General features: G+C 47.9%; 1 protein-coding gene across 8 annotated transcripts in view; it reads left to right on the top strand.

Moving 5' to 3' along the window:
• GRB10 (growth factor receptor bound protein 10) overlaps positions 1-25,955 on the top strand; it is a 222,400-nt gene extending 196,445 nt beyond the window's left edge. For all 8 annotated transcript variants that reach the window (XM_057550410.1, XM_057550415.1, XM_057550413.1 and 5 more), the window contains 6 exons: positions 7,988-8,065; positions 9,045-9,161; positions 10,040-10,106; positions 10,318-10,405; positions 20,032-20,125; positions 23,057-25,955. In XM_057550410.1, coding sequence (XP_057406393.1) covers positions 7,988-8,065; positions 9,045-9,161; positions 10,040-10,106; positions 10,318-10,405; positions 20,032-20,125; positions 23,057-23,203 — 591 coding nt within the window. In that variant the 3' untranslated portion in view covers positions 23,204-25,955. The remainder of the gene's footprint in view (positions 1-7,987; positions 8,066-9,044; positions 9,162-10,039; positions 10,107-10,317; positions 10,406-20,031; positions 20,126-23,056) is intronic.
• The last annotated feature ends 962 nt before the right edge of the window (positions 25,956-26,917 follow it).

Here is a 26,917-nt window from a genome sequence, read left to right on the forward strand (position 1 = left end):
CGGAGCACAGGCTCCAGACGTGCAGGCTCAGTAGTTGTGGCTCACGGGCCCAGTTGCTCTGTGGCATGTGGGATCTTCCCAGACCAGGGCTCAAACCCGTGTCCCCTGCACCGGCAGGCAGATTCTCAACCACTGCGCCACCAGGGAAGCCCACATGACTCTTTTTGAATTATGGTTTCCTCAGGGTATATGCCCAGTAGTGGGATTGCTGGGTCGTATGGTAGTTCTGTTTTTAGTTTTATAAGGAAACTCCATACTGTTCTTCATAGTGGCTATATCAATTTACATTCCCACCAACAGTGCAAGAGGGTTCCCTTTTCTCCACACCCTCTCCAGCATTTATTGTTTCTAGAGTTTTTGATGATGGCCATTCTCACTGGTGTGAGGTGATACCTCATTGTAGTTTTGATTTGCATTTCTCTAATGATTAGTGATGTTGAGCATTCTTTCATGTGTTTGCTGGCTATCTGTATATCTTCTTTGGAAAAATGTCTATTTATGTGTTCTGCCTATTTTTGGATTGAGTTGGTTGTTTTTTTGATATTGAGCTTCATGAGCTGCTTGTAAATTTTGGAGATTAATCCTTTGTCAGTTGCTTAATTTGCAAATATTTTCTCCCATTCTGAGGGTTGTCTTTTCGTCTTGTTTATGGTTTCCTTTGCTGTGCAAAAGCTTTTAAGTTTCATTAGGTCCCATTTGTTTATTTTTGTTTTTATTGCCATTTCTCTAGGAGGTGAGTCAAAAAGGATCTTGCTGTGATTTATGTCATAGAGTGTTCTGCCTATGTTTTCCTCTAAGGGTTTTATAGTGTCTGGCCTTACATTTAGGTCTTTAATCCATTTTGAGTTTATTTTTGTGTATGGTGTTAGGGAATGTTCTAATTTCATTCTTTTACACGTAGCGTCCAATTTTCCCAACACCACTTATTGAAGAGGCTGTCTTTCTCCATTGTATATTCTTGCCTCCTTTATCAAAACTAAGGTGACCATATGTGCGTGGGTTTATCTCTGGGCTTTCTATCCTGTTCCATTGATCTATATTTCTGTTTTTGTGCCAGTATCATACTGTCTTGATTACTGTAGCTTTGTAGCATAGTCTGAAGTCAGGGAGCCTGATTCCTCCAGCTCCGTTTTTCTTTCTCAAGATTCCTTTGTCTCTTCGGTGACTTTTGTGTTTCCATGCAAATTGTGAAATTTTTTGTTCTAGTTCTATGAAAAATGCCATTGGTAGTTTGATAGGGATTGCACTGAATCTGTAGATTGCTTTGGGTAGTATAGGCATTTTCACAATGTTGATTCTTCCCATCCAAGACCATGGTATATCTCTCCATCTGTTTGTATCATCTTTAATTTCTTTAATCAGTGTCTTATAGTTTTCTGCCTACAGGTCTTTTGTCTCCTTAGGTAGGTTTATTCCTAGGTATTTCATTATTTTTGTTGCAATGGTAAATGGGAATGTTTCCTTAATTCCTCTTTCAGATTTTTCATCATTAGTGTATACGAATGCAAGGGATTTCTGTGCATTAATTTTGTATCCTGCTACTTTACCAAATTCATTGATTAGCTCTAGTAGTTTTCTGGTAGCATCTTTAGGATTCTCTGTGTATAGTATCATGTCATCTGCAAACAGTGACAGCTTTACTTCTTCTTTTTCGATTTGGATTCCTTTTATTTTTTTTTCTTCTCTGATTGCTGTGGCTAACACTTCCAAAACTATGTTGAATGATAGTGGTGAGAGTGGGCAACCTTGTCTTGTTCCTGATCTTAGTGGAAATGGTTTCAGTTTTTCACCATTGAGAATAAAGTTGGCTGTGGGTCTGTCATATATGGCCTTTATTATGTTGAGGTAAGTTCCCTCTATGCCTACTTTCTGGAGGGTTTTTATCATAAATCGGTGTTGAATTTTGTTGAAAGCTTTTTCGGCCTCTGTTGAGATGATCATATGCTTTTTCTCCTTCAATTTGTTAATATGGTGTATCACATTGATTGATTTGCGTATGTTGAAGAATCCTTGCATTCCTGGGATAAAACCCACTTGATCATGGTGTATGACCCTTTTAATGTGCTGTTGGATTCTGTTTGCTAGTATTTTGTTGAGGACTTTTGTATCTATGTTCATCAGTGATATTGGCCTGCAGTTTTCTTTCTTTGTGACATCTTTGTCTGGTTTTGGTATCAGGGTGATGGTGGCCTTGTAGAATGAGTTTGGGAGGGTTCCTTCTTCTGCTGTATGTTGGAAGAGTTTGAGAAGGATAGGTGTTAGCTCTTCTCTAAATGTTTGATAGAATTCGTCTGTGAAGCCATCTCGTTCTGGGCTTTTGTTTGTTGTAAGATTTTAATCACAGTCTCAATTTAAGTGCTTGTGATTGGTTTGTTTATATTTTCTATTTCTTCCTGGTTCAGTCTCGGAAGGTTGTGCTTTTCTAAGAATTTGTCCATTTCTTCCAGGTTGTCCATTTTATTGGCATATAGTTGCATGTAGTAATCTCTCTTGATCCTTTGTATTTCTGCAGTGTCAGTTGTTCCTTCTCCTTTTTCATTTATAATTCTATTGATTTGAGTCGTCTCCCTTTTTTTCTTGATGAGTCTGGCTAATGGTTTATCAATTTTGTTTGTCTTCTCAAAGAACCAGCTTTTAGTTTTATTGATCTTTGCTACTGTTTCCTTCATTTCTTTTTCATTTATTTCTGATCTGATCTTTATGATTTCTTTCCTTCTGCTAACTGTGGGGATTTTTGGTTCTTTCTTCTCTAATTGCTTTAGGTATAAGGTTAGGTTGTTTATTTGAGATTTTTCTTGTTTCTTGAGGTAGGATTGTATTGCTATAAAATTCCCTCTTAGAACTGCTTTTACTGCATCCCATAGGTTTTGGGTCATCATGTTTTCGTTGTCATGTGTTTCTAGGTATTTTTTGATTTCCTCTTTGATTTCTTCAGCAATCTCTTGGTTATTAAGTAGTGTATTGTTTAGCCTCCATGTATTTGTGTTTTTTACAGATTTTTTCCTGTAATTGATATCTAGTGTCACAGCATTGTGGTCAGAAAAGATAATTGATACAATTTCAATTTTCTTAAATTTACCAAAGCTTGATTTGTGACCCAAGATATGATCTCTCCTGGAGAATGTTCCATGAAGCGCTTGAGAAGAAAGTGTATTCTGCTGTTTTTGGATGGAATGTCCTATAAATATCAGTTAAGTCCATCTTGTTTAATGTATCATTTAAAGCTTGTGTTTCCTTATTTATTTTCATTTTGGATGATCTGTCCATTGGTGAAAGTGGGGTGTTAAAGTCCCCTACTATGATTGTGTTACTGTCGATTTCCCCTTTTATGGCTGTTAGCATTTGCCTTATGTATTGAGGTGCTCCTATGTTTGATGAATAAATATTTACAATTGTTATATCTTCTTCTTGGATCAGTCCCTTGATCATTATGTAGTGTCCTTCTTTGTCTCTTGTAATAGTCTTTGTTTTAAAGTCTATTTTGTCTGATGAGAATTGCTACTCCAGCTTTCTTTTGATTTCCATTTGCATGGAATATCTTTTTCCATCCCCTCACTTTCAGTCTGTATGTGTCCCTAGGTCTGAAGTGGGTCTCTTGTAGACAGCATATATAGGGGTCTTGTTTTTGTATCCATTCAGCCAGTCTATGTCTTTTGGTTGGAGAATTTAATCCATTTACAGTTAAGGTAATTATCGATACATATGTTCCTATTACCATTTTCTTAATTGTTTTGGGTTACTTATTATAGGTCTTTTCCTTCTCTTGTGTTTCCTGCCTAGAGAAGTTCCTTTAGCATTTACTGTAAAGCTGGTTTGGTGGTGCTGAATTCTCTTAGCTTTTGCTTGTCTGTAAAGGTTTTGATTTCTCCATCGAATCTGAATGAGATCCTTGCTGGATAGAGTAATCTTGGTTGTAGGTTTTTCCCTTTTATCATTTTAAATATGTTCTGCCATTCCCTTCTGGCTTGCAGAGTTTCTGCTGAAAGATCAGCTGTTAACCTTATGGGGATTCCCTTATGTGTTATTTGTTGTTTTTCCCTTGCTGCTTTTAATATTTTTTCTCTGTATTTAATTTTTGATAGTTTGGTTAATATGTTTCTTGACGTGTTTCTCCTTGGATTTATCCTGTATGGGACTCTCTGCACTTTCCTGGACTTGATTAACTATTTCCTTTCCCATATTAGGGAAGCTTTCAACTATAATCTCTTCAAATATTTTCTCAGTCCCCTTTTTTTTCTCTTCTACTTCTGGGACCCCTATAATTCAAATGTTGGTACGTTTAATGTTGTCCCAGAGGTCTCTGAGACTGTCCTCAATTCTTTTCATTCTTTTCTCTTTATTCTGCTCTGCAGTAGTTATTTCCACTATTTTATCTTCCAGGTCACCTATCTGTTCTTCTGCCTCAGTTATTCTGCTATTGATTCCTTCTAGAGAATTTTTAATTTCATTTATTGTGTTGTTCATCATTGTTTGTTTGCTCTTTAGTTCTTCTAGGTGCTTGTTAAATGTTTCTTGTATTTTCTCCATTCTGTTTCCAAGATTTTGGATCATCTTTTCTATCATTACTCTGAATTCTTTTTCAGGTAGACTGCCTATTTCTTCTTCATTTGTTCGGTCTCGTGGGTTTTTACCTTGCTCCTTCATCTGCTGTGTGTTTCTCTGTCTTCTCATTTTGCTTAACTTACTGTGTTTGGGGTCTCCTTTTTGCAGGCTGCAGGTTCATAGTTCCTGTTGTTTTTAGTGTCTGTCCCCAGTGGCTAAGGTTGGTTCAGTGGGTTGTGTAGTCTTCCTGGTGGAGGCGACCAGTGCCTATGTTCTGGACGATGAGGCTGGATCCTGTGTTTCTGGTGGGAAGAACCATGTCCAGTGGTGTGTTTTGGGGTGTCTGTGAGTTTATTATGATTTTAGGCAGCCTCTCTGCTAATGGGCGGGGTTGTGTTCCTGTCTCACTAGTTGTTTGGCATGGGGTGTCCAGCACTGTAGCTTGCTGATCATTGAGTGTATCTGGGTCGTAGAACTGAGATGGAGATCTCTGGGAAAGCTTTCACTGTTTGATATTACGTGGAGCCAGGAGGTCTCTGGTGGACCAATATCCTGAACTCAGCTCTCCCACCTCAGAGGCACAGGCCTGATACCCGGCCAGAGCACCAAGACTCTGTCAGCCACACGGCTCAGAAAAAAAGGGAGAAAAAAAAAAATAAATAAATAAATAAAATAAAGTTATTAAAATAAAAAATAATTATTAAAAATTTTTTAAAAATAATTATTAAAAATTTTTAAAAATTGGAAAGTAATTAGAAAAAGAAAGGAAGAAGAGAGCAGCCAAACCAAAAAACATATCCACCAATGATAACAAGCACTAAAAACTATGCTAAGAAAAAAAAAAAAAAAACAGAACCCTAGGGCAAATGGTAAAGGCAAAGCTATACAGACAAAATCACACACAGAAGCATACACATACACACTCACAAAAAGAGAAAAAGGAAAAATATATATATATCGTTGCTCCCAAAGTCCACCACCTCAATTTTGGGATAATTCATTGTCTGTTCAGGTATTCCACAGATGCAGGGTACGTCAAGTTGATTGTGGAGATTTAATCCGCTGCTCCGGAGGTACAGCTCCCGGGGTTCAGCTTTGGATTTGGACCCGTCTCTGCGTGTAGGTCACCTGAGGGCGTCTGTTCTTCACCCAGACAGGACAGGGTTAAAGTAGCAGCTGATTAGGGGGCTCTGGCTCACTCAGGCTGAGGTGAGGGAGGGGTATGGATGTGGGGTGAGCCTGTGGTGGCAGAGGCCGGCGTGACATTGCACCAGTCTGATGCGCGCCGTGTGTTCTCCCGGGGAAGTTGTCCCTGGATCACAGGACCCTGGCAGTAGCGGGCTGCACAGGCTTCCTGGAGGGGAGGTGTGGATGGTGACCTGTGCTTGCACACAGGCTTCTTCGTGGCTGCAGCTGCAGCCTTAGCGTTTCATGACCGTCTCTGTTGTCAACGCTGATAGCTGTGGCTCGCGCCCGTCTTTGGAGCTCGTTTAGGCAGTGCTCTGAATCCCCTCTCCTCACGCACCCTGAAAAAATGGTCTCTTGACTCTTAGGCAGTTCCAGACTTTCTCCCAGACTCCCTCCCGGCTAGCTGTGGCGCACTAGCCCCCTTCAGGCTGTGTTCACGCCGCCAACCCCAGTCCTCTCCCTGGGGTCTGACCACCGAAGCCGGAGCCTCATCTCCCAGCCCAACCCGCCCCGGCGGGTGAGCAGACGAGCCTCTCGGGCTGGTGAGCGCTGGTCGGCACCGATCCTCCGTGCGGGAATCTCTCCACTTTGCCCTCCGCACCCTTGTGGCTGCGCTCTCCTCCGTGGCTCCGAAGCTTCCCCCCTCCACCACCCACAGTCTCCGCCCACAAAGGGGTTTCCTAGTGTGTGGAAACCTTTCCTCCTTCACAGCTCCCTCCCACTGGTGCAGGTCCCATCCCTATTCTTTTGTCTCTGTTTTTTTCTTTCTTTTGCCCTCTCCAGGTACATGGGGACTTTCTTGCCTTTTGGGAAGTCTGAGGTCTTCTGCCAGCGTTCAGTAGGTGTTCTGTAGGAGTTGTTCCACATGTAGATGTATTTCTGATGTATTTGTGGGGAGGAAGGCGATCTCCACATCTCACTCTTCCTCCATCTTGATGGTCCCTCCTGCAATTTGTTGTTCCCTGAATCTACATTTTTCTTCTCTCTGGGACCAGAATTCCACTCAGCAGCTGTTTGAGTATGGGCCTGTTGGCAACAAAAATCTCTCCATTTTGGTTTGGTATATTTTTATCTTATTTTCATTATTGAAGGAACTTTTCACTGATGGTCGAATCCTCGGTTAGAGGTTATTTTCTCCTGCATTTCACCCATCCCATTGTCTTCTAACTCCCATCATTCAGGTTAAAAAGTCAGCTGTTCCTCCTCTCATAGCTTCTGTGAAAGTAAAGTGTGTCTTCCTCTGGTTTCTTTTAACGTTTTCTCTTTGTCTCTGTTTTCTATGATGTTCCTGGGTGGTTTTGTTTATTTGTTTGTTTTTGTTTTGTTTTTATCCCACTCCTAGATTCTGTAGCTTGGTTGGTTTTTTTTAGTTCTGGAAAATTCTTGGCCATTATCTCAAACATTTCTTCTAACCTGTTCTCTCTCTTCCCCTCTCATGGGAGTGCAGTTGTACCTATGTTAGACCTTTTCATCGTGTTCCAAATATGTTAACTTTAGAAATGAGTACTGCAGGGCCTCAAGCTGGAAATGAGCTTACATCCATAAGGGACAGTGAAGAGGAAGATGCAGCCCACTTGATATCTGAGTTTTCTCTTCCTGACATTTTTTCTTTTCTGTATGGTTTGAGTGGGTAATTGGGGAGCGTAGGTTGGGATGTTGGGAGTGTATGAGACTTTGCACTACCCATAGTGCTTATTTCCTGGGGAAATAAAGCATGAGCCGCTGAGCTGGTTGGGCCGGGAGCCTGGTGGTTAGGAAGAGCGCTGGTTTGGGAGCAGGCTTGTACATTCAGATCCTGAATCCCTACTTTACCATGACCTTGAGCAACTTGCTTCACTTCTTTGTGTTCTGTTATTTGTAAAATGGGGATAAAGTACATATTTCGTAAAATGGAGAAGATTAAATAAAAGAGCAGTACAAAGCACTTAGAAGAGAACTTTGTCTGTAGCAACATTCAGTAAGGTTAGTTTTTTTTCTTGTCTCATCATTATTACATTGTTATTGCCCTGCTTACTTCCTGCCCACCCAGCATCCCGAGACAGTCAGCAGTAACTGTCTATGGAGTGTTGGTGGTGGCAGGCCCCAGAGACAGTGCTCTGTTGGGTGTTTGTTCTTGAGTTCACCAGGCTGTTGGCAGGGATTGCTCATTGTTCTGTATGACTGTTGCCCATCACGGCCGTGGGTTTGCCACATTTGGGGCTTTGGGGGCTCCCGAGGCCCCCCCAGGGGCTGACTCTGGCCTTCCTTTCCCCTTCAGTATGGAATGCTCCTTTACCAGAACTACAGAATCCCTCAGCAGAGGAAGGCCGTGCTGTCTCCCTTCTCAACTCCAGTGGTAAGTAAAGCTGCCGGCCCCGAAACCAAGTTCCTTCTCAGCTGCTGTGTCAGTGTGTGCTGTGGACATCTCGTTTCAGACGAGGCTGACCAGGCAAGCTGCAGAACGAGCTTGTGCGTTTCAGAGAAGCCAGAGTATCTCACCACCTTGTGTTTCCCAGAACGGGGACTTGGTCGTCCCAACAGTGTGACAGAGGAATCTGCCGGAAGCAGATTCCTCTGCCACCCTCACCCCGTCCCCACCTCTCCCCGCAGGGTTGCCTCAGTAGATGGCTCCATTTAAGGGCTCTCTATTCACGTGCTCAAAAATGTCGACAGCAACTCTCAGCTCCACTGAGGAGCTGCCTTCCCACCTTCGCTTCTGTCCATTTCAGCTGTGGGACCCGCGGTGCTGTTGACCGTGATGCTTAAGTCTTTCTCTGTGAGAACTGAGATTGTAGTGAGTCATCTTGTGTTCTCAGGATGGACTTTACTTCCCAGAGGTGCAGACACGCTTCATCCTCTCAAACTACGATCTTAACGATCCCTCGATGTCCGTTCCTAGATGTCAAACTATCCCACAGAAAGAGTCCCTGTGTTTCCCTGAACTAACTTACCCGAGGAAGGACTCGGCTGATGGTGAGGGCTGGCTTGCGCTTGACGTTTCCATTTCTTTGATGGGTTTTAGTTCACATTCGGAACCCTGTGAAAGACCACACGGTCCAAATCCTGTGGGTACCAGCAGCCTCACCAGGGGCCTGCGAATACCGCGAGAGGATTGGAACGTTTCTTTCTCTTGTTGAGAAAAACCCAAGCCATTGTTAGTCCAGGGGTACTTCAGGCACTGAATGTTCCATCTGATCCTTAGAGAGTTGGGATGTGGAGGGACTTGCCTGTCCTCTCCTGCGCCTCCCCAGGCACGGCTCTTCTGTGCCAAGGTTCCCACCTGCTGCCCTGGCTGTTTCCCTGCATCTTAAGAACTCACGGCCTCTCGTTTCCAGCGCAGTGTCTCTGAGAACTCCCTTGTGGCCATGGATTTTTCTGGGCAAACGGGAAGAGTGATCGAGAACCCGGCTGAGGCTCAGAGTGCGGCCCTGGAAGAAGGCCACGCCTGGAGGGTAAGGCCATGGCCCTGTCCCGCCAGGACGGGCTCCCTCACGGTGGCCACTCCACCCCTGGTCTGCCCCCAGAGGAATGGCTCTGTGCTGGCGTCAGCGGGTGAGAGGCTGGGAGGGTAGGTGGCTGTGAGTTCTCAGCTGCAGGAAGCCTTGGCCCTTCTGGGCTCTTGCATGTGCTCAGCACCCTGCCACCCCACCACCCTCGTCCCTGGGCTCCTGTGGGGGGAGGGGCAAGGAGCAGAGCCCTGGGTTCTCTTGGCTCGGAGCCCCGTTCCTGCTGATGAGTCTTCTGGGCAGAGCGTGAGGCCAGGTGTTCCCACTGTGGCTCGACCTCTAACTAGCTTCACAGCCTTGAACAGTCTTTTTACTCTGAGGCCCAAGTTCCTAATCTCCGGATGGATGAATATCTCCCAACTTCCAGGCTTTTCTGAGCTTTAAAGACAGTGTACAAAACACAAGCCCACAGCTCTGGCTCCGAAAGTGTCCCCCTTCTTCAGCCTCAGAGTGCGCAGAAAAGGAGAATGCACCCAAAGCCACGAGCAGTGTTCAGACCTGCCTGAGTTCCCTGGAAAATCCCGTGCTTTTCTCCTAAAATATATTGGGAATTTCACTCCATGTCTTCTGTGTGACAAACACATCTCTGCTTCCATACTGGAATCCTTAGGAACACACCAGGATGGGGACGCTTCTGGTTTTGTTTTTAACAACTGCGACCCGTAAGCTGTCTGTCCTTGTGGTCACATGGGACTGAGGTTTCTGTCATTCCATGGTCAAGGGCCCTGTCGCCTGGCCAGCTTCCCGCCCCCGCTGTGTCCCAGGTGGCGTGGTGTTTGTGTCACTCTGCTGTCCTAGCGCTAACGCGGGGATTTCTTTTGCAGAAGCGAAGCACGCGGATGAATATCCTCGGGAGCCAAAGCCCCCTCCACCCTTCCACCCTAAGTACAGGTAAACACGGCATCTTGGCCTGATATTTTTGTACAGAAATAAAATAAAAGAGCTCCCAGCCCTCCCCGAGCTTCACAACGTTGTCCCGGCCCAGAGCGCAGCACGAAAGCCGCGGCCGCGGACATCCGGGCCCCGTGCGGACCTGAGTGAGCTCGCAGGGCAGCCGCTGTGCACGGGCCCCAGGCTGCCCACCTTTCTCTGTTTCCCGCAGTGATTCACAGGACGCAGCACTGGTTTCACGGCAGGATCTCCAGGGAGGAGTCGCACCGGATCATTAAGCAGCAGGGGCTCGTGGACGGGTAAGGGACACGACGCACAGGGTGGGCGTCTGCTGAGGGTCAGCCGGACTCAGCGCCTCGGAGCATCCTGCCATGGGGTGCGGGGCTGGGCAGCGGCTGCAGCCTCGTCCTGGAGAGGAGCGGGGCGCTCAGGGGAACGGGGATGCTGCAGGGTTTGCACAGCTCCGAAGTGGAGGAGAGGGACTGCAGTCCATTTCTGTCCAGACGCTAACATCGTTCTCTACCTCCTTGGTGAAATTTGAGCAGATGAAGAACGCATGTTGCTTACTTTTGATTAATAAGGCAGTGGGCCAATGGAAAACCATATCTTCTGGCCTACACCTTTTGCTTTATGCCTTATGTCATTGGCCTTTGCCCCAGCCACCCCAGATCTTAGTGACGCAAAGCAGCAAAGCTGTATCATTTCTCACAATTAGGGCTGGTTGGGTGGCTTTTCCCACCGGGGCCAGCAGAGCTCACGTGCCTGGTGGCCAGTGCTGGCCGTGGCTGTGTGCCGAGGCGCCTGGGCACAGGTCTCTGGCAGGCTAGCCTGGGTGCATCGTGGCCATCACAGGGATCCCAAGGGTAAGAGGTCAACCGCGGTGCACAAGCACTTCTCAAGCTGATGCTTCTCAAGCTGGTGGTCAAGGCAAACCCGGCGGCCAGGCTCAGCATCACAGTGAATGAGAGGAACCTGCCCCGGGGGTGGCTGCAGACATGTGAGTGACCGTGACCGGGGACATGGTCCCTGCGGAGCTCAGCCGGAGTCCTGCCTCCACCCCCCACCCCCCCAAAAAGAGACCCAGACGAGTTAGTTGGATGCCCTGGTCCATCCTTGTCATAGCTGCCTCTCACTGGGTCTACTCAAAAGACAGTTTCTCGGAAGCTGCTCAACTCACAACAGTCCTTTTGTTCTTTAAATCCTTCATCTTTAAAACGTTTTATTATGGAACTCTAAAAATTCCCATGAGAGAGGAGAGGGTAAGGAACCCCGTCTACCTCTTGCTCAGCTTCAGAATTTGCTCACCTGAGCTGGTCTCTTCCCCTTCCTACATTTTTATTATTATTTTTCTCCTCTTCTCCGCTTTGCCTTCCTCTTCTTCCTTCTAACTTTTCCCACTTTTCTTCCTCTACTTTTTCCTTCTTCTGGGATATTTTAAAGGAAATCCCCGACGTTCGGAATTTTTACCAGTAACTGTATTTCAGTGAGTGTCTGAAAAATAAGGACCCTTTTCTTCTGAGACAACGGCCCTATCGTCGTTGCATCTAAAATAAACAAGAGTTGCTTAGTGTCCTCAGAAGTCCCATCATGTTCACACACACGAAAGTCCTTTAAATGTAGTTGGTCTAAACCAGGATCCACCCGTGGCATCTGGTTGAAGTGTCTGTGTCTCCCTAAATATAATAGTAGTCTCCCCACCACTCCATTTTCTTTCCTTTTTTTTTTTTTTTTTCATCTTTCCTTTGTTGAAGAAGTAGGTCATTTGCTAGTTGTGTACTTGTGGTTTCTTTGACTGTGTTCCTCTGTCTCCCTCGTTTCCTGTAAAGTGTGGGCAGAGGCTTGGTTAGACTCAGAGCCTTCTTCCGGGACAGAGCTTCGGTGCTGCATGTCTGTACTGCTCGCCCCAAGTTGTCCTGCTTCCTGATCCCGGGCTGGGCGGGGGTCTGGCGTTGTCAGCCCGGGCCCCCAGTCCAGCTCCCAGACCCCTACACCGAATGGTCTGAGCAACTGAACCCGCCCAGGTTTATTGTTTCATTAGAGGTCACAGAGTCATTGTTTTCTAATTCTATTATTCCTTCATCATTCCTTAGCTAAAATCCTTTTCCTTATCACATATTTGTTTTTCTGGGAAAGGTAGCTAAGTGCTTGATTTTTCTCTTTCCTTTGTCAGTTTTCAGGATCACGATTCGGTATTCTGCCATCTTCCAGTGCTTACAAATGAGATGTTCTGTTTTGTTTTTTAACTCTCATGATGAACTTAGATACTATGTGTTTGATTTGTTTCAATCCAAGCTTAATGTTCTTGATGTTCCCTATGCCCTCTTTTTGTCCCATGGGGCAGGCCTCTTTCAAGTTGGTTCCTGAGTTCTTTTGACCCAACACTAATAAGGTTTGCTTTCTGGTGTGACATTCTCTTAGGGGCCCTTATTCTTTGTAGTGGAAAATGGTGTCTGGAAACCAAATCGGTAGGTCTTTTCCGTGTACAGAACTAGGACATAGGCTTTTTAAACTGAAAAATAGATTACAGGTTCACATTGATATTGCCAATTCAAATGGAAAATTACAGGATGTGTACGCCTTTGATTTTATTGTCTCTCTCTTCTCTTCCTCTGAAAAATCTTACTAATGACAGTCACTTACTTATTTGTTTTACCTCACTCTGTACTTGTCTGCTGTATCCCATATCACATCAAGAAAATATTGATAATATTACTTCAGTACTACTGAATTCACACTTCTTTGCAGCCCTTTTAATCCTTAAGGAATATTCCAGGCAAGTCATGTTAAAGTACCAACCTTAAGGCAATTCTTCTCCATGGTTCTACCACCAAACTGCCATGTCTTCAGGTTCATTCCTCTGTTTGTTTCTGATTTTTGTTAAGTGGATCTGATTTATTTCCTCTTCAGTTTAATGCTGCTTTTAAAACTATGTAAAACATTGCCTTGGTTCCAAAGTCAAAAGTTATAAAACAAGGTACTTTGCCTGGTGACTCTACTCTGCTCCCAACTCCACAATTGGTAAACATTTTCATCAGTGTTTGTTTGTTTATCCTTCTGTTGTTTCCTTTTAAAATGTAAGCAAAACACATTTGTTTTCGTAGTCTGCCTCACCTTAACAGGGGCGTGTACTGGCCACGGAGGTCCGACCCTGAGCTCAGCTGCGGCCCGAGGATGCTGGGGTGGGATGGCCAGGAGGGTTGCCCCCTTCCTTGTACCCTGCTGGGTTCTCTTTCACACGATAGAGCTTCATTGTTTCCAGGCTTCTGTTATGACACACTGTGCCCCATCTTCATGTTTTTGCTAGTGTCTCATAGAAGTGGGAGTGTTGAACGGATGGGTAATATTGTAAACTATGGCCTGATTCCCCTCCCCAGGGATGTCTGAGAGTCGCCTGCCTTTCCCTCATCTAGGAGGCTGGGTCGCTAGCATATGATTAAGGGCCAGTCTCATTTCCAGTCCTTTTTGTGTTGCTGAACTGTCAGTACATATTTGCCCAGTTTTCTACATCCATTCTTCTTGTATATACTTTTTTTAAAATTAATTTTATTTATTTTAAATTTTGGCTGCTTTGGGTCTTCGTTGCTGCACGCAGGCTTTCTCTAGTTGCAGCGAGCGGGGGCTACTCTTCATTGCGGTGTGCGGGCTTCAGTAGTTGTGGCTCGCAGGCTCTAGCGCGCAGGCTCAGTAGTTGTGGCGCATGGGCTTAGTTGCTCCGCGGCATGTGGGATCTTCCCGGACCAGGGCTCGAACCCGTGTCCCCTGCATTGGCAGACGGATTCTAAACCACTGTGCCACCAGGGAAGCCCCTACATCCATTTTTTACAAACAATTTTTTCCAAGGTTGTCATTTGTCTTTTTGACTTAGCTGATGGGGGTTTGGGTTTGGGTTTGGTTTTGTTTGGGTTTTGGTTATACAATTTTTCTAAATATGGTCAAGTTTATCTTTTCTGTCCTTTAGCCTGTATCTTTCTGGATTTTTGACTCATAGTCATATAAGTTTTTCCTGCTTCTCAATCACAAAGGAGTTTGTTCATGTTATCCTCTAGAACTTGTATTGTTTCTCTCCTCCCTTCCTTCCTTCCTTTTTTTTCATGATTATTTCTTCTTTTCTTGTGTGTTCATTTTTGTTTGTGTGTTTAGATCCCAGGTACATTTCAGAATTTATTTATCCCGGTACACTGTTTAAAGATGGATCTGATTTTTTTCCCATGTGGCTGTACAGTTGTTCCAAACAACTTATTTGAAATGTCACTTGATCATAGAACAGTCCCTTTTAGAGCTTTAGAGATGACCCCTCCTGACTACAAACAAGATGCTTCTCCTCTGAACTTTCTGCCTGAGAGAGAAAAGCCTGCCCTCCGAAATTCCTCTCTTAGTGATGTTCTTTGCCTGTAGGTTTGTGTGTGTCCCCAGGGCTTCAAGGACGAGATGCTTTCCCATTACAGCCCTAAACCCCATCCAAAGTGAGCCCCCATATGTTCTCGTGGTGTCCCATTTACCGTATCATCTGTGAGACTCATTCCAAGGAAGCCAAGTGGGTTTGCTCACCAGGTGACGTAAGTCATAAGCCAATAACTCAAGAGGCAAGTGTGAGTAGAAAGGAAAGGTGCTTTAATCAGAAAAGCCGGCAATCTGGGGAGAAGGTGGACTCATGTCCTGAGACCAACTCTGAAGATTCTGCTCAGCCATGACAGTGTTTAAAGGGAAAAACGGTGGCAGGTGGAGGGGAAGAATCCCAGTGAATCATCGAGGCAGGAGGTTGGGTTCTGAATCATTGTCCATTGCATGCAGACTGGCTGATTCTTCAGATGTCATCTTGCCCAAGTGATCTGCCTGCAGGATTGCTAAGGGGGCTGTTGAGGGTAGAGAGCCAGTCATTTTTTAACTGCTTAATTCTTCATTCTTACTTCTTTTTATCCAGGAAAAGAATCAGCAGGTTAGACAAGGCACGGTGTGCGTTCAGGAGAGCATAGGTCAGGAGTTAGTTTCAATTGCCTAGTGATTCATTCCTATAATGAGGTTCTTTTAACGTTAGAGGGGGACAGAAATGGGCCAACAGGAAAGGGGCAAAAGAGCCGCTTTCGACAATGCCAGAGAAGTGAAGCTTCCACAGGACGTGTCACTTGGTGCCGTGGCCACAGCATCCCTCCTGGGGCCCAGGGCGGTGGCACCTGCATCCCTGAGGGGCTGACACATCCAGGCGCAGGAAGGGGGCGCGGGGGACCAGTGTGTTTTGAAGAAGCTTCCCCAGTGATTGTGAGCTCAGGCCCAGCCGGCCCACTTTGCGTTAAAAGGAGCTGTCCTGGGGCTGGGAGGGTTAGCACGCTGGGTCCACTGCACTGTGTGTTGGCTTTTTTTTTTTAAACCCTGTTTGTCTTTCAACTTCTCCTGGAGTCTAGCGCCAGTTGGCGAGTTTGCCTCTGTCCAGCCTTGGTGAGAAGTGTGGGCATCCCTCTGCCAACTTTCCTCCCCCCGCCTGCCTTGTTTCTCTCTGTCCTTCCTGGGGTCTGAGTTGCCTCTAAGGTTATAATTTTCAATCCCAACATCCGGCTGCTGGCGCTCTAGCAAAATCAAAAGGCAGGGTGATGGGACATCGCCTGAGGTGTCATTGCAGTGATGCCACGTCGTCCGTTCGTCCCCTTGTTCAGGGCGGAAATGTGCTGGGAAAACAAGGTAAATTAAATAATCAATTCCTAGGCATTACCCCTCCCTGCAGAGACAATGGAGGGAAGCCAATGTAGAGAGTCAGACAGCAAGCAGAAGACAGCGCTGGAAGGCAGGCCAGATGCACAGCTGTTACAAAAGGCCGCTTCCTAGACCTTTAGCCCCAAATCACTGATGGAGTGGGGGTGAGGGGGGCTGGAAGGAGACAGCAGAGCCTGCAGTCGACCTGGGAGGCGGCTCTGAAGTCCGCTGGCTCCAGGCGGCCCCCTGCAGGTGACCTTTGCGCGCGTGCAGGCATGGGTCTGTGCACACGTGTACATGTGTGCGTGTTGCGCCCACACCCCCGGGCCTGCAGGGCCTGCCGCGGGGCCGGCACTCGCTGGCTGCTTCCCCTCTTGCCACCGACAGCCCGTCCCAGAGCCTGGGACGGAAGGAGCTTTTCAAGGGGCCAGTCCTGCGCTGTGGGCCCCCCTGCGGATCTCCCCCCGGGGCTCCTGTCGGGACCTGCGGCGTTTAAGGCTCTGTGCCCCCCGTCCCGCCCCTGCCTCGTTCACTTTCAGGGTCAAGCCCCTTGCTGTCCCCAGTCCCCATCCCTGTGCCTGTCTGTCGTGAGCTGGTCCCTCTGTCCGCGCCCCAGGCCCCTCCGCTGGGCGGAAGGCAACGTCTTTGTCAAGACTTGAGTTCTTTGCGGCTCTCCCTCCCCGGGGCAGAGCAGGGTGCCGTCCCAGGGCCAACGCAGCCGCCTCGGAAAAGCGTAGGATGCTCACCGGCCACGGAGGGGCCACCTGCGCACTTGCTCCTGCTCTGCCGGGGCTCCTGCCTGGTTTCTGCTGGCTGTGTGACCTTGGAGGGTTTGCCTGACTTCTCTGGGCCCCGCTTCCCTGACTGTAAGATGGGGACGGGCACAGGGCCGCTGTGAGTCCTGAGCGAGGCAGCGTGTGCAGTGCCAGGGCCGCACGCCTGAGCTGTGCTATCACTCTGATCTCCCTCAGCCCCTTTGTGCTTTCCTGAAAGGGCACGTGAGCCTTGACTTCAGTCCTAACAGAGGCGAGGCCTCCCCTGGTCCTCAGCGCTTGCATTCCATGCTCCATTCCGATGCCCTACGCAGAGGCGTCCCCTGGTCCTCAGCGCTTGCATTCCATGCTCCCTTCCGATGCCCTACGCAGAGGCGTCCGTGGCATGTTAGCTCCCAGCCTGGTCTCTGCAGTAACCACCCCCTGGCCCACCCCGAAATCCCTGCGCCTGTGGTTTTCTGGTGGCGATCACCAATGCCTCCAGTGTCCACACTGACTACACAACAGCCCTGAGCGTGTAGACGGTCCTGCAGGAGAGGCTGGCAAGGCAGCGGCCCGTGATCTGAAGCTCCCGAGTGTCAGATCCAGGAATCTCGCTGACTCCTAGGCCCTACCCCCTTTCCTGTGCGTAGACGGCCATTAGGCACGACCTGTAAACCCGAGCCGGCAGGGCAGCCTCAGGATCTCCCGGGTCACACCCCAAACTGGGAGGCAGGCCGGCAGCGTCCTCCTTGGGGCTCAGAAGGAAGCATCAGGGGATTCACTGGGGACTCAGGTGAGGAAGCACAGCCCCAGCTTCTCCTCTGGGAAGATTGAGCGCTGCCAACCCCCAGGTTTCTGCTAGTGAAACACTCGGAGAAAAGAGCACAGACTGGGAGAAGCAGACGCGCAGCCCTGCCCGGGGGAGGAGCTGGCCCTCTCGTCTTCCTGCCCTCGGGCTCTGCCAGCACCGAGCGTATCACACATGGGTCCGGCTCCAGCTCCGAGGCCCCGTCTCTCCCGCCCGCCCGGCCCCATAGTGCAGTTCCATCCCAGTTCACATCTCCAAGGTGCATCCTGCAGAACACGTGTCCTGCAAAATGCTATCAAAGAGGGGCTGGTATGTAATAAAAGATGCTGTGAAAAGTCAGATAAGATAGGAAAACTCGTGCTGGGGCCCTAAGGGAGTCGGGATGAGTATCTACATTCCAAAGGCTCCAAGACGTCCTGTAGTAAAATAAACCGTTTTTACCTTTTATAACATGGGATTTCCCAGGGTTATGTAACTGCCTTCACTCTGACATTACAATCTAGAAACTGATGGTTTAGCTGATTACCGCAATTTGGTGTCTAATACCTTTAAAGTATGTTTCCTCTCAGGCCATTTCTACTTTGTCACTGGGATTAGGGCCTCTTCCTTTCTAAAGAATAACTTAGTCTTCCCATGAGATTCCAGATTTGTTCTGGAATCACTGTAAAAGCAATGACTTATGCTTCTTGGTGCTATTCTAATTTTTAAAGTATTTTTTTAGTTAAAGTATAATTGATTTACAATATTGTGTTGGGTTCAGGTGTACAGCATAGTGATTCAGTATTTTTGCAGATTATACTCCATTGTAGGCTGTTACAAGATAATGGGTATAATTCCCTGTGTTACACTGTGTCATCCCTGTCACTTATCTATTTTATACATAGTGGTTTGTATCTGCTAATCCCATACCCCTAATTTGTCCCTCCTCCTTCCCTCTCCCCTTTTGGTAACCACGAGTTTGTTCTCTGTATCTGTGAGTCTGTTTCTGCTTTGCATATATATTCATTTGTATTATTTTTTAGATTCCACATACAAGTGATATCATACAGCACTTGTCTTTCTCTGTCTGATGTATTTCACTGAGCATAGTACTCTGTAGGTCCACCCATGTTTCTGCAAATGGCAGAATTTCATCCTTTATTATGGCTGAGTAACACTGCACTGTATATATGTGTATATGTACCACATCTTCTTAATCCAGTCATCTGTTGATGGGCACTTGGGCTGCTTCCATATCTTGGCTATTGTAAATACTGCTGCAGTGAACATTGGGGTGCGTGTATCTTTTCAAATTAGTGTTTTCATTTTTTCCATTTATATGTGTCCAGGAGTAGAATTGCTAGAGCATATGGTAGTTCTGTTTTTAGTATTTAAGGAAGCTCCATCCTGTTCTGCACAGTGGCTGCACCAATTTACATTCCCACCAACGGTGCAGGAGGGTTCCCTTCTCTCCACATCCTGGCCATCGCTTGTTATTTGTAGACTTTTCGATGTAATTTCAAACTGTAGAAAATTTGCAAGGATCATATAATGGATTCTCCTGTATACGTGTTACCCAGGCACCTGAGTCGTGAACATTGTAGCACCTTTGCTTTGTCACGTTCTCTCTCTCGTTTTTTAATCAGAACCATTTAGGAGTGAGTTGTAATTATTTCAATATAAAATTTCTAAAAGCAAGGACTTCTCTAAGGCAGCCACGGTATCATTATAAAACTTAGGAAATAAACGCGAACGTGGTTCGGTCACCTGACATGCCACTTAGATTTTACCAGGGGTCCTTGCTGCATCCTTCATCACCAAGGAAAAGAACTTCTTGGCCTCAGCACTGCCCTGGACCAGCACGTGCCTTGTCTTCCTTTGTGCCTTGACACTTGGAGGAGCCTGTGAGGGCAGAACGTGCCGGGTTTGGCTGTCTACTAACTCCCTGGAGGTGATGCTGGGTCACCTTTAGTGCATCCCGTCAGGAGGTGCTGGGGTGGATTGTCTCATTCCTGGTGGTGGTAACTCGAATACCTGAAGGTGGTATCCACCGGGTTTCTCTATTGGAAGGTTACTGTGTGTCCCTCTGTCATAAATGTTAGGGGGTAGATGCTGAGACTATGAAAATATTCTGTTTCTCATCAAACTTTGATGCTGGTTTCAGCATCCACTAAAGATCTTCTTAATCAAATGGCCAAATAGTGGTTTTCTGATTCATCATCCTTCTCTATTTATTTAGCTGGCTTTCTGCTCTTAGGAAGAGCTTTTTTTCCTCGCCTATGATTTATTTATCACACCAGTGTGGAGTCATGGATTCTTGTTTTAGTCTCTGGGTTATAATCTATCCCTTCTGTTATGTACTTGGGTGCCCAGATTGGGCCACACTGCCTCCTGGGCCAGCTTTCTTACTTTCTGGCACAAAGTATACCAGCGTCACCTTGTACCTTCCCTGCCTCAGCCCTAGAGGCGCCATGTCCCCAAGGAGCCCTGGTTCCTTTCAGTGGAGAGTGACAGCCAGAAAGCACAGTCTGGGTGTGGAGGGTGGTCTTGCTCTACAGCTCACTCAGCTCCCAAAACCTCCTGAAGCATCATATATATATATATATATATATATATATATATATATATATATATATTCATATATATATTCAGTCTGGACTTTCTAAATTAACAATCAATTGACTCTTTCCATTCCCAGGCTTTTTCTCCTCCGTGACAGCCAGAGTAATCCAAAGGCATTTGTCCTCACATTGTGTCATCATCAGAAAATTAAAAATTTCCAGATCTTACCTGTAAGTATTGATGTTTTTCACACTAATTCTTATTCTTCTGTGTGCCGGTTTTGTTCTCAGTGCAATTTTCAACGTCTCAACTAAGCAGACTATGAAACAGTAAACATCAGACAGTTTCAAGCTCACCGGTGAGATCCTCTCAGGAGTTTCTTGAGAGGTTGGTTCTTTGAACTTGGGAACAGTGTTTCCCTAGAAGAACGCTGAAAATAGTGGCATTGTACTGTGGCCCCGACACGCCTGTGTAGCTCATAGGTGCCCCTGAGACAGCACCTGATGGGAAGAGCAAGGTCAGATGATGGGCAGACACAGAGCAGAGCCGTTAGCCCAGGACCTGGTGCAGGAAGGAGCACGTGTGGTTGTGCAGACGGGCGCTGTTGGCCACTTAATCTCAGGATTTGTCTGATTTGTGCGGGTGTGGACCAGGGGGACTCAGGAAGCCTGTAGAAAACTGACCCGTGGACCCCAAAGAGAAGTGTTAATCCTTCCACTGGGTCCTTGGATCAGAAAACAGATTCTCCCTTTGAACAATTTCAAAAGCCTCATTATTGATTATGATGTATTAGTCAACACCACTCTCTTTAAGGATGATGGTTAGATTTGCCAAATGTAACTGACCTCTTCCATGTGCCCAAGTTCAGATTCTAGTTCACGACTTGGGTGTTGTGTGGGAGACAGTTGTCAGCACCTCTGAGAATGCGTAGTCCCATTGGGGCTGAGATACACAAAATGAATACCAAATGTGTTATGTACATTGTACTTATAGATGTTGTTGTATAGAAGTGGTCAATTCTGCAGGTAATAACAACTCTCGTGAAATGTTTCCTCTGGAACCCAGACCTGGGAAATATGCTGCTGAAAGAGGGTGGCCAGATATAACTCTGTCCTTTACAAAGTGAAGCCCTGAGAAGGCTTGAAGTAACCAAATGCATCCGTTTCACATAGTGGGACCTGGCGTTTTTCAAGGGTGCTTGAGCCCAGGACTTTATACCGACTGTCTGGAGAGTCATGCAGGCACAGGAGGCATGAACGGGAGGGGGAAGGGCAGGTAGGGTTGTCTTTTGTGACCTGGGGGGAAGCAGCCTGCCTGGCACTGTCGGTTGAAGTCGCTTCCTGCTGTGCCCGATGCCCTCACTGTACAAACGAGGAAAATGAGGCCCTCACAGCTCTCAGTGTCCTGTCCTGGACCACCAGGGAGGGACAGACTGTGGGTTACAGCCCAGGCTTCACAGATTCCACAAAACATGGTAATAAGCAAACCTGGAGACTGTTATTCACGGGAAAGTGCCTCATCCACAGTCCTTTTTGTTTTCCTGCTGCATTATATTATTAACCAGATGTTATTCTCTTAGCCTCAAATATGAAATAAAATGAAAAAGTACTGGCCAGCAGAATATGTAATACTATTGTCCCAAATAACCCCAAATCCTAGAATTATCAGACAGACAGGAACTTGAGAAGTGTAACAACGAGATTGTAACCTCAGGGCTTAAACACAGGCTGTGGATGTGCTTGGGGCTCCACAGAGTTTGTGGATTAAGAAGTGGTTCTTAGTTTATGCATCGACACAGGTTTAAGGCTACCTTCCTCTGTGTGAACAGTGCAGGGCAACTTTCCTGACCGCACTATATTGCAGTCATTGATCTCAAAATTCATTCAATTAAAATCGATGTGAGGAATATAGTCATTTCTGGGAGATATTGTAGATGTCCTCCATTTTAAGAAAAATAGCTACCAAATATTCCATGACCTGGGCAAGGTTCTTCTCCTACATGATCTCATTAATCCCTTAGAGTGTTCCAACATTTGCTTCGTAATGGAGCAAAGTGAATGTCAGAGGGGTGAAGGAGGTTGCCTGGGGTCCTACTGTGAGAGCCCAGGGCTGTGTACTCTTACACGAGCATGCTGTATGCGTGGATACTCACAGGTCAACTGGTCAACCTAACCCTCCATGGAGTGTGCTGAGTCCATGGACACTCACGGGTTAACTGGTCAACCTCACCCTCCTCCATGGGGTGTGCTGAGTGCATGGACACTCACAGGTTAACTGGTCACCCTCACCCTCCTCCGTGTGGTGTGCTGAGTGCATGGACACTCACAGGTTAACTGGTCAACCTCACTGTTCTCCGTGTGGTGTGCTGAGTGCATGGACACTCACAGGTTAACTGGTCAACCTCACTGTTCTCCGTGTGGTGTGCTGAGTGCATGGACACTCACAGGTTAACTGGTCACCCTCACCCTCCTCCGTGTGGTGTGCTGAGTGCATGGACACTCGCAGGTTAACTGGTCAACCTCACTCTCCTCTGTGGGGTGTGCTGAGTGCACGGACACTCACAGGTTAGCTGGTCAACCTCACTCTCCTCCATGGAGTGTGCTGAGTGCATGGACACTCACAGGTTAACTGGTCACCCTCACCCTCCTCCGTGTGGTGTGCTGAGTGCATGGACACTCACAGGTTAACTGGTCAACCTCACTCTCCTCCATGGGGTGTGCTGAGCGCATGGACACTCACAGGCTAACTGGTCAACCTCACCGTCCTCCATGGGGTGTGCTGAATGCGTGGACACTCACAGGTTAACTGACCAACCTCACCTGCCTCCTCCATGGGGTGTGCTGAATGCGTGGACACTCACAGGTTAACTGGTCAACCTCACCCTCATGAGCAGGTGAGCCAGGAGGAGCTTGGGACTGTTGCCCACGACCAGCTCAGGAGCAGGGGACCTTCTCTGCCTAGCAGCTTAGGAACCTGGCAGCACCCAGCACAAACCCCTCCCCCATGACCTCCTGCCCTGACGTTTTCTAGCTCACCTCACCAGCTCCATGTGTGTCCCTTAGAGCCTCACTACGGGTGGACAGCACTAATCCTGACTTTGGGGCCTGTTCTGTCCCCGAGCTGTGGCCTCTGACTTGGCAGGTCTTCTTGTGTCTCTCTAGTGCGAGGATGACGGGCAGACCTTCTTCAGCCTTGACGACGGGAACACCAAATTCTCTGACCTGATCCAGCTTGTTGACTTTTACCAGCTGAACAAAGGGGTCCTGCCTTGCAGACTGAAGCACCACTGCATCCGCGTAGCCTTATGACCTCCGGTCTACCCTGGCTGCAGGCTGGAGGACGCTGACACTGGAGTGAAGAGGTCTGTGCGTCGTTCTGAACACACGTCTGTCTGCACCTTGGGGCTCGGAGCAAGATGGGTGCGTTCGGCGCTGACCGACCACGATCGACTGGTTTCTTGGACTTGACGATGATTTGCTGCTGCAGATCCAGCAGGGCCGTGCCCCTCTCGCTGGCCTCACCGGGGAGGTCGGAAGACAGCAGACTCGAGAATAAACTGGAATGATGGTCTTGGCTGGGCCACGGAGGAACACAAGCTGGAGAGAAGTGATTGGAAATGAACTCTCGCCCTGGAATAATCTTGACAATTAAAACTGATATGTTTACTTTTTTGTATTGATCCCTTTTTTGCACTCCTTGTTTTCAATATTGTATTCAGCTTATGGCAAGAGGGGCCGTGGCTTTTCAGTCTGTGCAAGATGCAAAGACGGTTGCGAAGGGGCAGCCCCCAGAGGCTGACTGTTTGCAGAGGGTGGTGCCCACCTTCTGCAGGTCACTCCCAGGCAACTGGCACCCCAGCCCTCCCCAGTTTCCTTGGAAGCTTTTTTGATATAAAAGGTGTTCCTGTGGTAGGCACGTGGCATGTTCTGTGGCCAGGCAGGCGGCGTGGTCTGCCAGCCCCTGCTCTGAGCACGTGCCCGCACTCATGCTGTCACCCGACTCCACGGGCTGTGCCTTCCACACTGCGGGTGGCTTGTTCCTTGGAAAACACCACGCAGGGCTGAGCGGCTGCCCGTAGTTGGCCGCAGGCCCGCCTGCCTGAGACACAGTGGGTACCCACCGCCCACCCGTGGTGGACAGCAGGCCGCCTGGCCCAGCTGCAGCCCTTCCAGCCTGTTCTAGGACCATCACTGCCTTACCCCCTCTGCAGTGGTGCCGGCCTGGCAGGGCCGCTCTCCCTCCTCCACTGGATCAGAGGACCTAAGAGGAAGTGGCACCTGCTTGGTCTGCTTCCGTGTCCAGTGGGTTTCCATGGCGACAGAGATGGAGACATTGGAGAGGGCAGCCCCGCAGCCCAGCAGGGGAAGGTCTTGCTTGGTGGCCTCCGTCCTGCCGACGGCCCCGAGCCAGCCCGTGCAAGGTGGTGAGTGGCTCGTCGGCTGGCCCAGGTCAGGAATCCCTCACAGCAGTATTGGCTGAGGACAGGTTACCAAGACAACTCTGCATCCCACTCCAGGAGCGGAGTCAGACGGTGGCTTGCGTTGTCCCCCCTCCACCCCGTCCCCTTAGCCGAGTCTTCCGATGTGAGGGTAGCCTTGTCTCTGCAGAGCAGGAAAGGCTCCGCTGACAGGCAGGCAGACTACTTGGTGAAGGACGGTTTCTTTTCCCCAGATCACGGTTGCCACGCTTCCCTGGCCCCTCTGGCCTGCTGGCCACTGGATCCCCCGGACCCCGCCCGCTGCAGCACTTCCCAAGGGACACACATGGCTTAGGACACAGTGACACATACCCGCTGTACCTCAGTCTGTGGTATAGACACTGTGTGTTAGTTGACTAGCCGTACTCTACTTGTTTTCCATGAAGCGTCTACTTAGACAAATGAAGCATTTTTAGTAAAACATGTTTTTAACCATGAATGCTCAATTGCATTGTTTTTTTTGGTTTTTCGCTTTTTTTTTTTTTGGTTTTTCTGTAGCCTGTTAATCTTTCCAACCGTTGACAATTAGGTCATTCTCCAAGTCATACCTGGCAGCCTGCTTCCACTGGAGGGACTGATGCTCCAGTTACACCGTTAGACATTTTCCTCTTCACCGGTTGGAGGTAAAACCTTTAAAAAACAAAAATCAAGCACAAAAAAAAAAAAAAAACACCTCTCCAATTTCTTTTTTCTGTTTACATAGACCAGTCTCCAGCAGTGAGATGACTCACTCCCCCCTCCAATAGACAGCTAGTATCGGCAGTATTGCATATTTATAAATATACATTTTATTTAAAAGCAGAACTAAAGCTTGACTCTGACGCACAGTTCTGTGTGTACTTCCTGGCCGCAGTGAACTGTCACGGAGAGTGACCCTCCCAGGGCCCCAGCCACCTCCCTTGTACCGGGCAGCTGGGGATCCACCTGCAAACAGGCAGCCCCTGCAAGAAGCAGGCGTCCAGCCGGGCCAGCCAGGGGCTGAAGGACATTCGACTTTTATTTTTGTATTTAAATGACATGAATGTAAACGCGACAGCTCAGGGTCGTTTTGGAGCCTGTTGACTTTTTATCTCTGCCTGTGATTTTCTGTTCTAAATGGAAACTCCGTGTAGCAACCTGGTCTGAATTGAGAAGGAAAATGCCAAATGCTCTGGGGATTCGCGCTAAGTAGGAGAGCTCTGTGACCTTATGCGTTAGAGTTCCAGAATGTTCTTCTGTCTGCTAAACCTTGAAGAAGTATGTGCCTCCGTCTAGATGTTTTGTCTTCTCTTTTCTGCACTTAATACCTGAGGGTTTGACCCATTGGCACACCTTGGAGGGAGTGGGGCTGGCTCGCCGGGGGCCGTGATGTCGCAGTGCCACCTGCTGTGACCGTAGGATGGCCTGATGTGTAGGCGTTTTCGGGGATTGCGGAAGGGATTAACCGAAGAGACAAAACCTTTATTCCATGTGCTTTGTTCCTTTCTGTACATAGCTCTTCGGCTCATGAACCTAATTGTAAACGTTCAGGTATTTTTGTACAAATAAGGGACTGATGTTCTGTTTCTTGTCATTAGAAATAAACATTAATACAGTGTTCTTCATTTTCTGTTGCCTGGAATGTCTGTTTCTCTACTTCAAAGCCCTTGGGCCAGTCAGCCAACGAAAATCTTGGGAAATTATTTAGGATATGTTAACAACGTGCTTCTTACCTGGCTAGAAACCAGTGACAGAGAACGGATGGGATGTGCAGGCTGGCGCGGCCCTGCTGGGCGGGCCCCTCCTCGCGAGGGCCCTCGGAATGCTCCGGGAGGAATCAGCTCCCCATGCAGGGGTAGCAAACACCTCAGGAAACTCGTAAAAGCTCACATCTGTTCCCTCCAATAACATGTGTCCCACCGCAGTGAGACAGTGACGGTTCAAGAACCTGGATTTTGCAGTCACACAAGAAATGGGCAGAGAGAGAATGGATGCCCTGCATCTCCGCTCCCGCAGGGCCTCACCTGGGGGTCCGAGGGCATCGTCACGTGAGCCGTCCTTGGGCCTGACTCGCCTCCTCACACCCCACCCCAGGCAGAGAGTCGCTTGTCACGAGCCAGCCTATGGCTTTTGAACTCTCCCATCACTTGTGTTCAGAATGTGGGTCCTCGGTCTCGGGGAGCTCATCCCCCTAAGGCAGGCTGCCCTTAGAGCGAGAGCAATCCTCGTGAGAGGTGGGGGGGGGGGGGCTGGTGTGAATGTGTGCAGGGTGTGTGGCAAGGGCTGTGTGTGTCCGCGGCGTGGGAGAGGAGAAGCAAGCATGCCGTGTGGGGCACAGGTGGAGGGGCATGAGGAAGGCTGGACGTGGGCAGGGCAGGTGCAGAGGCTGTGAGAGTCTGTGTGGCGAGAGTGCACGGTGGCGGGGTGTGCAGTGTACAGAGATGCATGACAAGGAAGAACCCGCCGTTTCCGTCCTCCCTGGGGAGGAAACACTGGGCCAGGGTCCAACACGTAGCAAAGGCACGACTTTAAACTTGATCTCGCTGCCTTGATCACATTTTTTATTGGTTGTTTTAGAACCCATTTT

Source organism: Balaenoptera acutorostrata, chromosome 7 (assembly GCF_949987535.1).
Source record: "Balaenoptera acutorostrata chromosome 7, mBalAcu1.1, whole genome shotgun sequence".
In the NCBI taxonomy this organism is placed as follows: Eukaryota; Metazoa; Chordata; class Mammalia; order Artiodactyla; family Balaenopteridae; genus Balaenoptera; species Balaenoptera acutorostrata.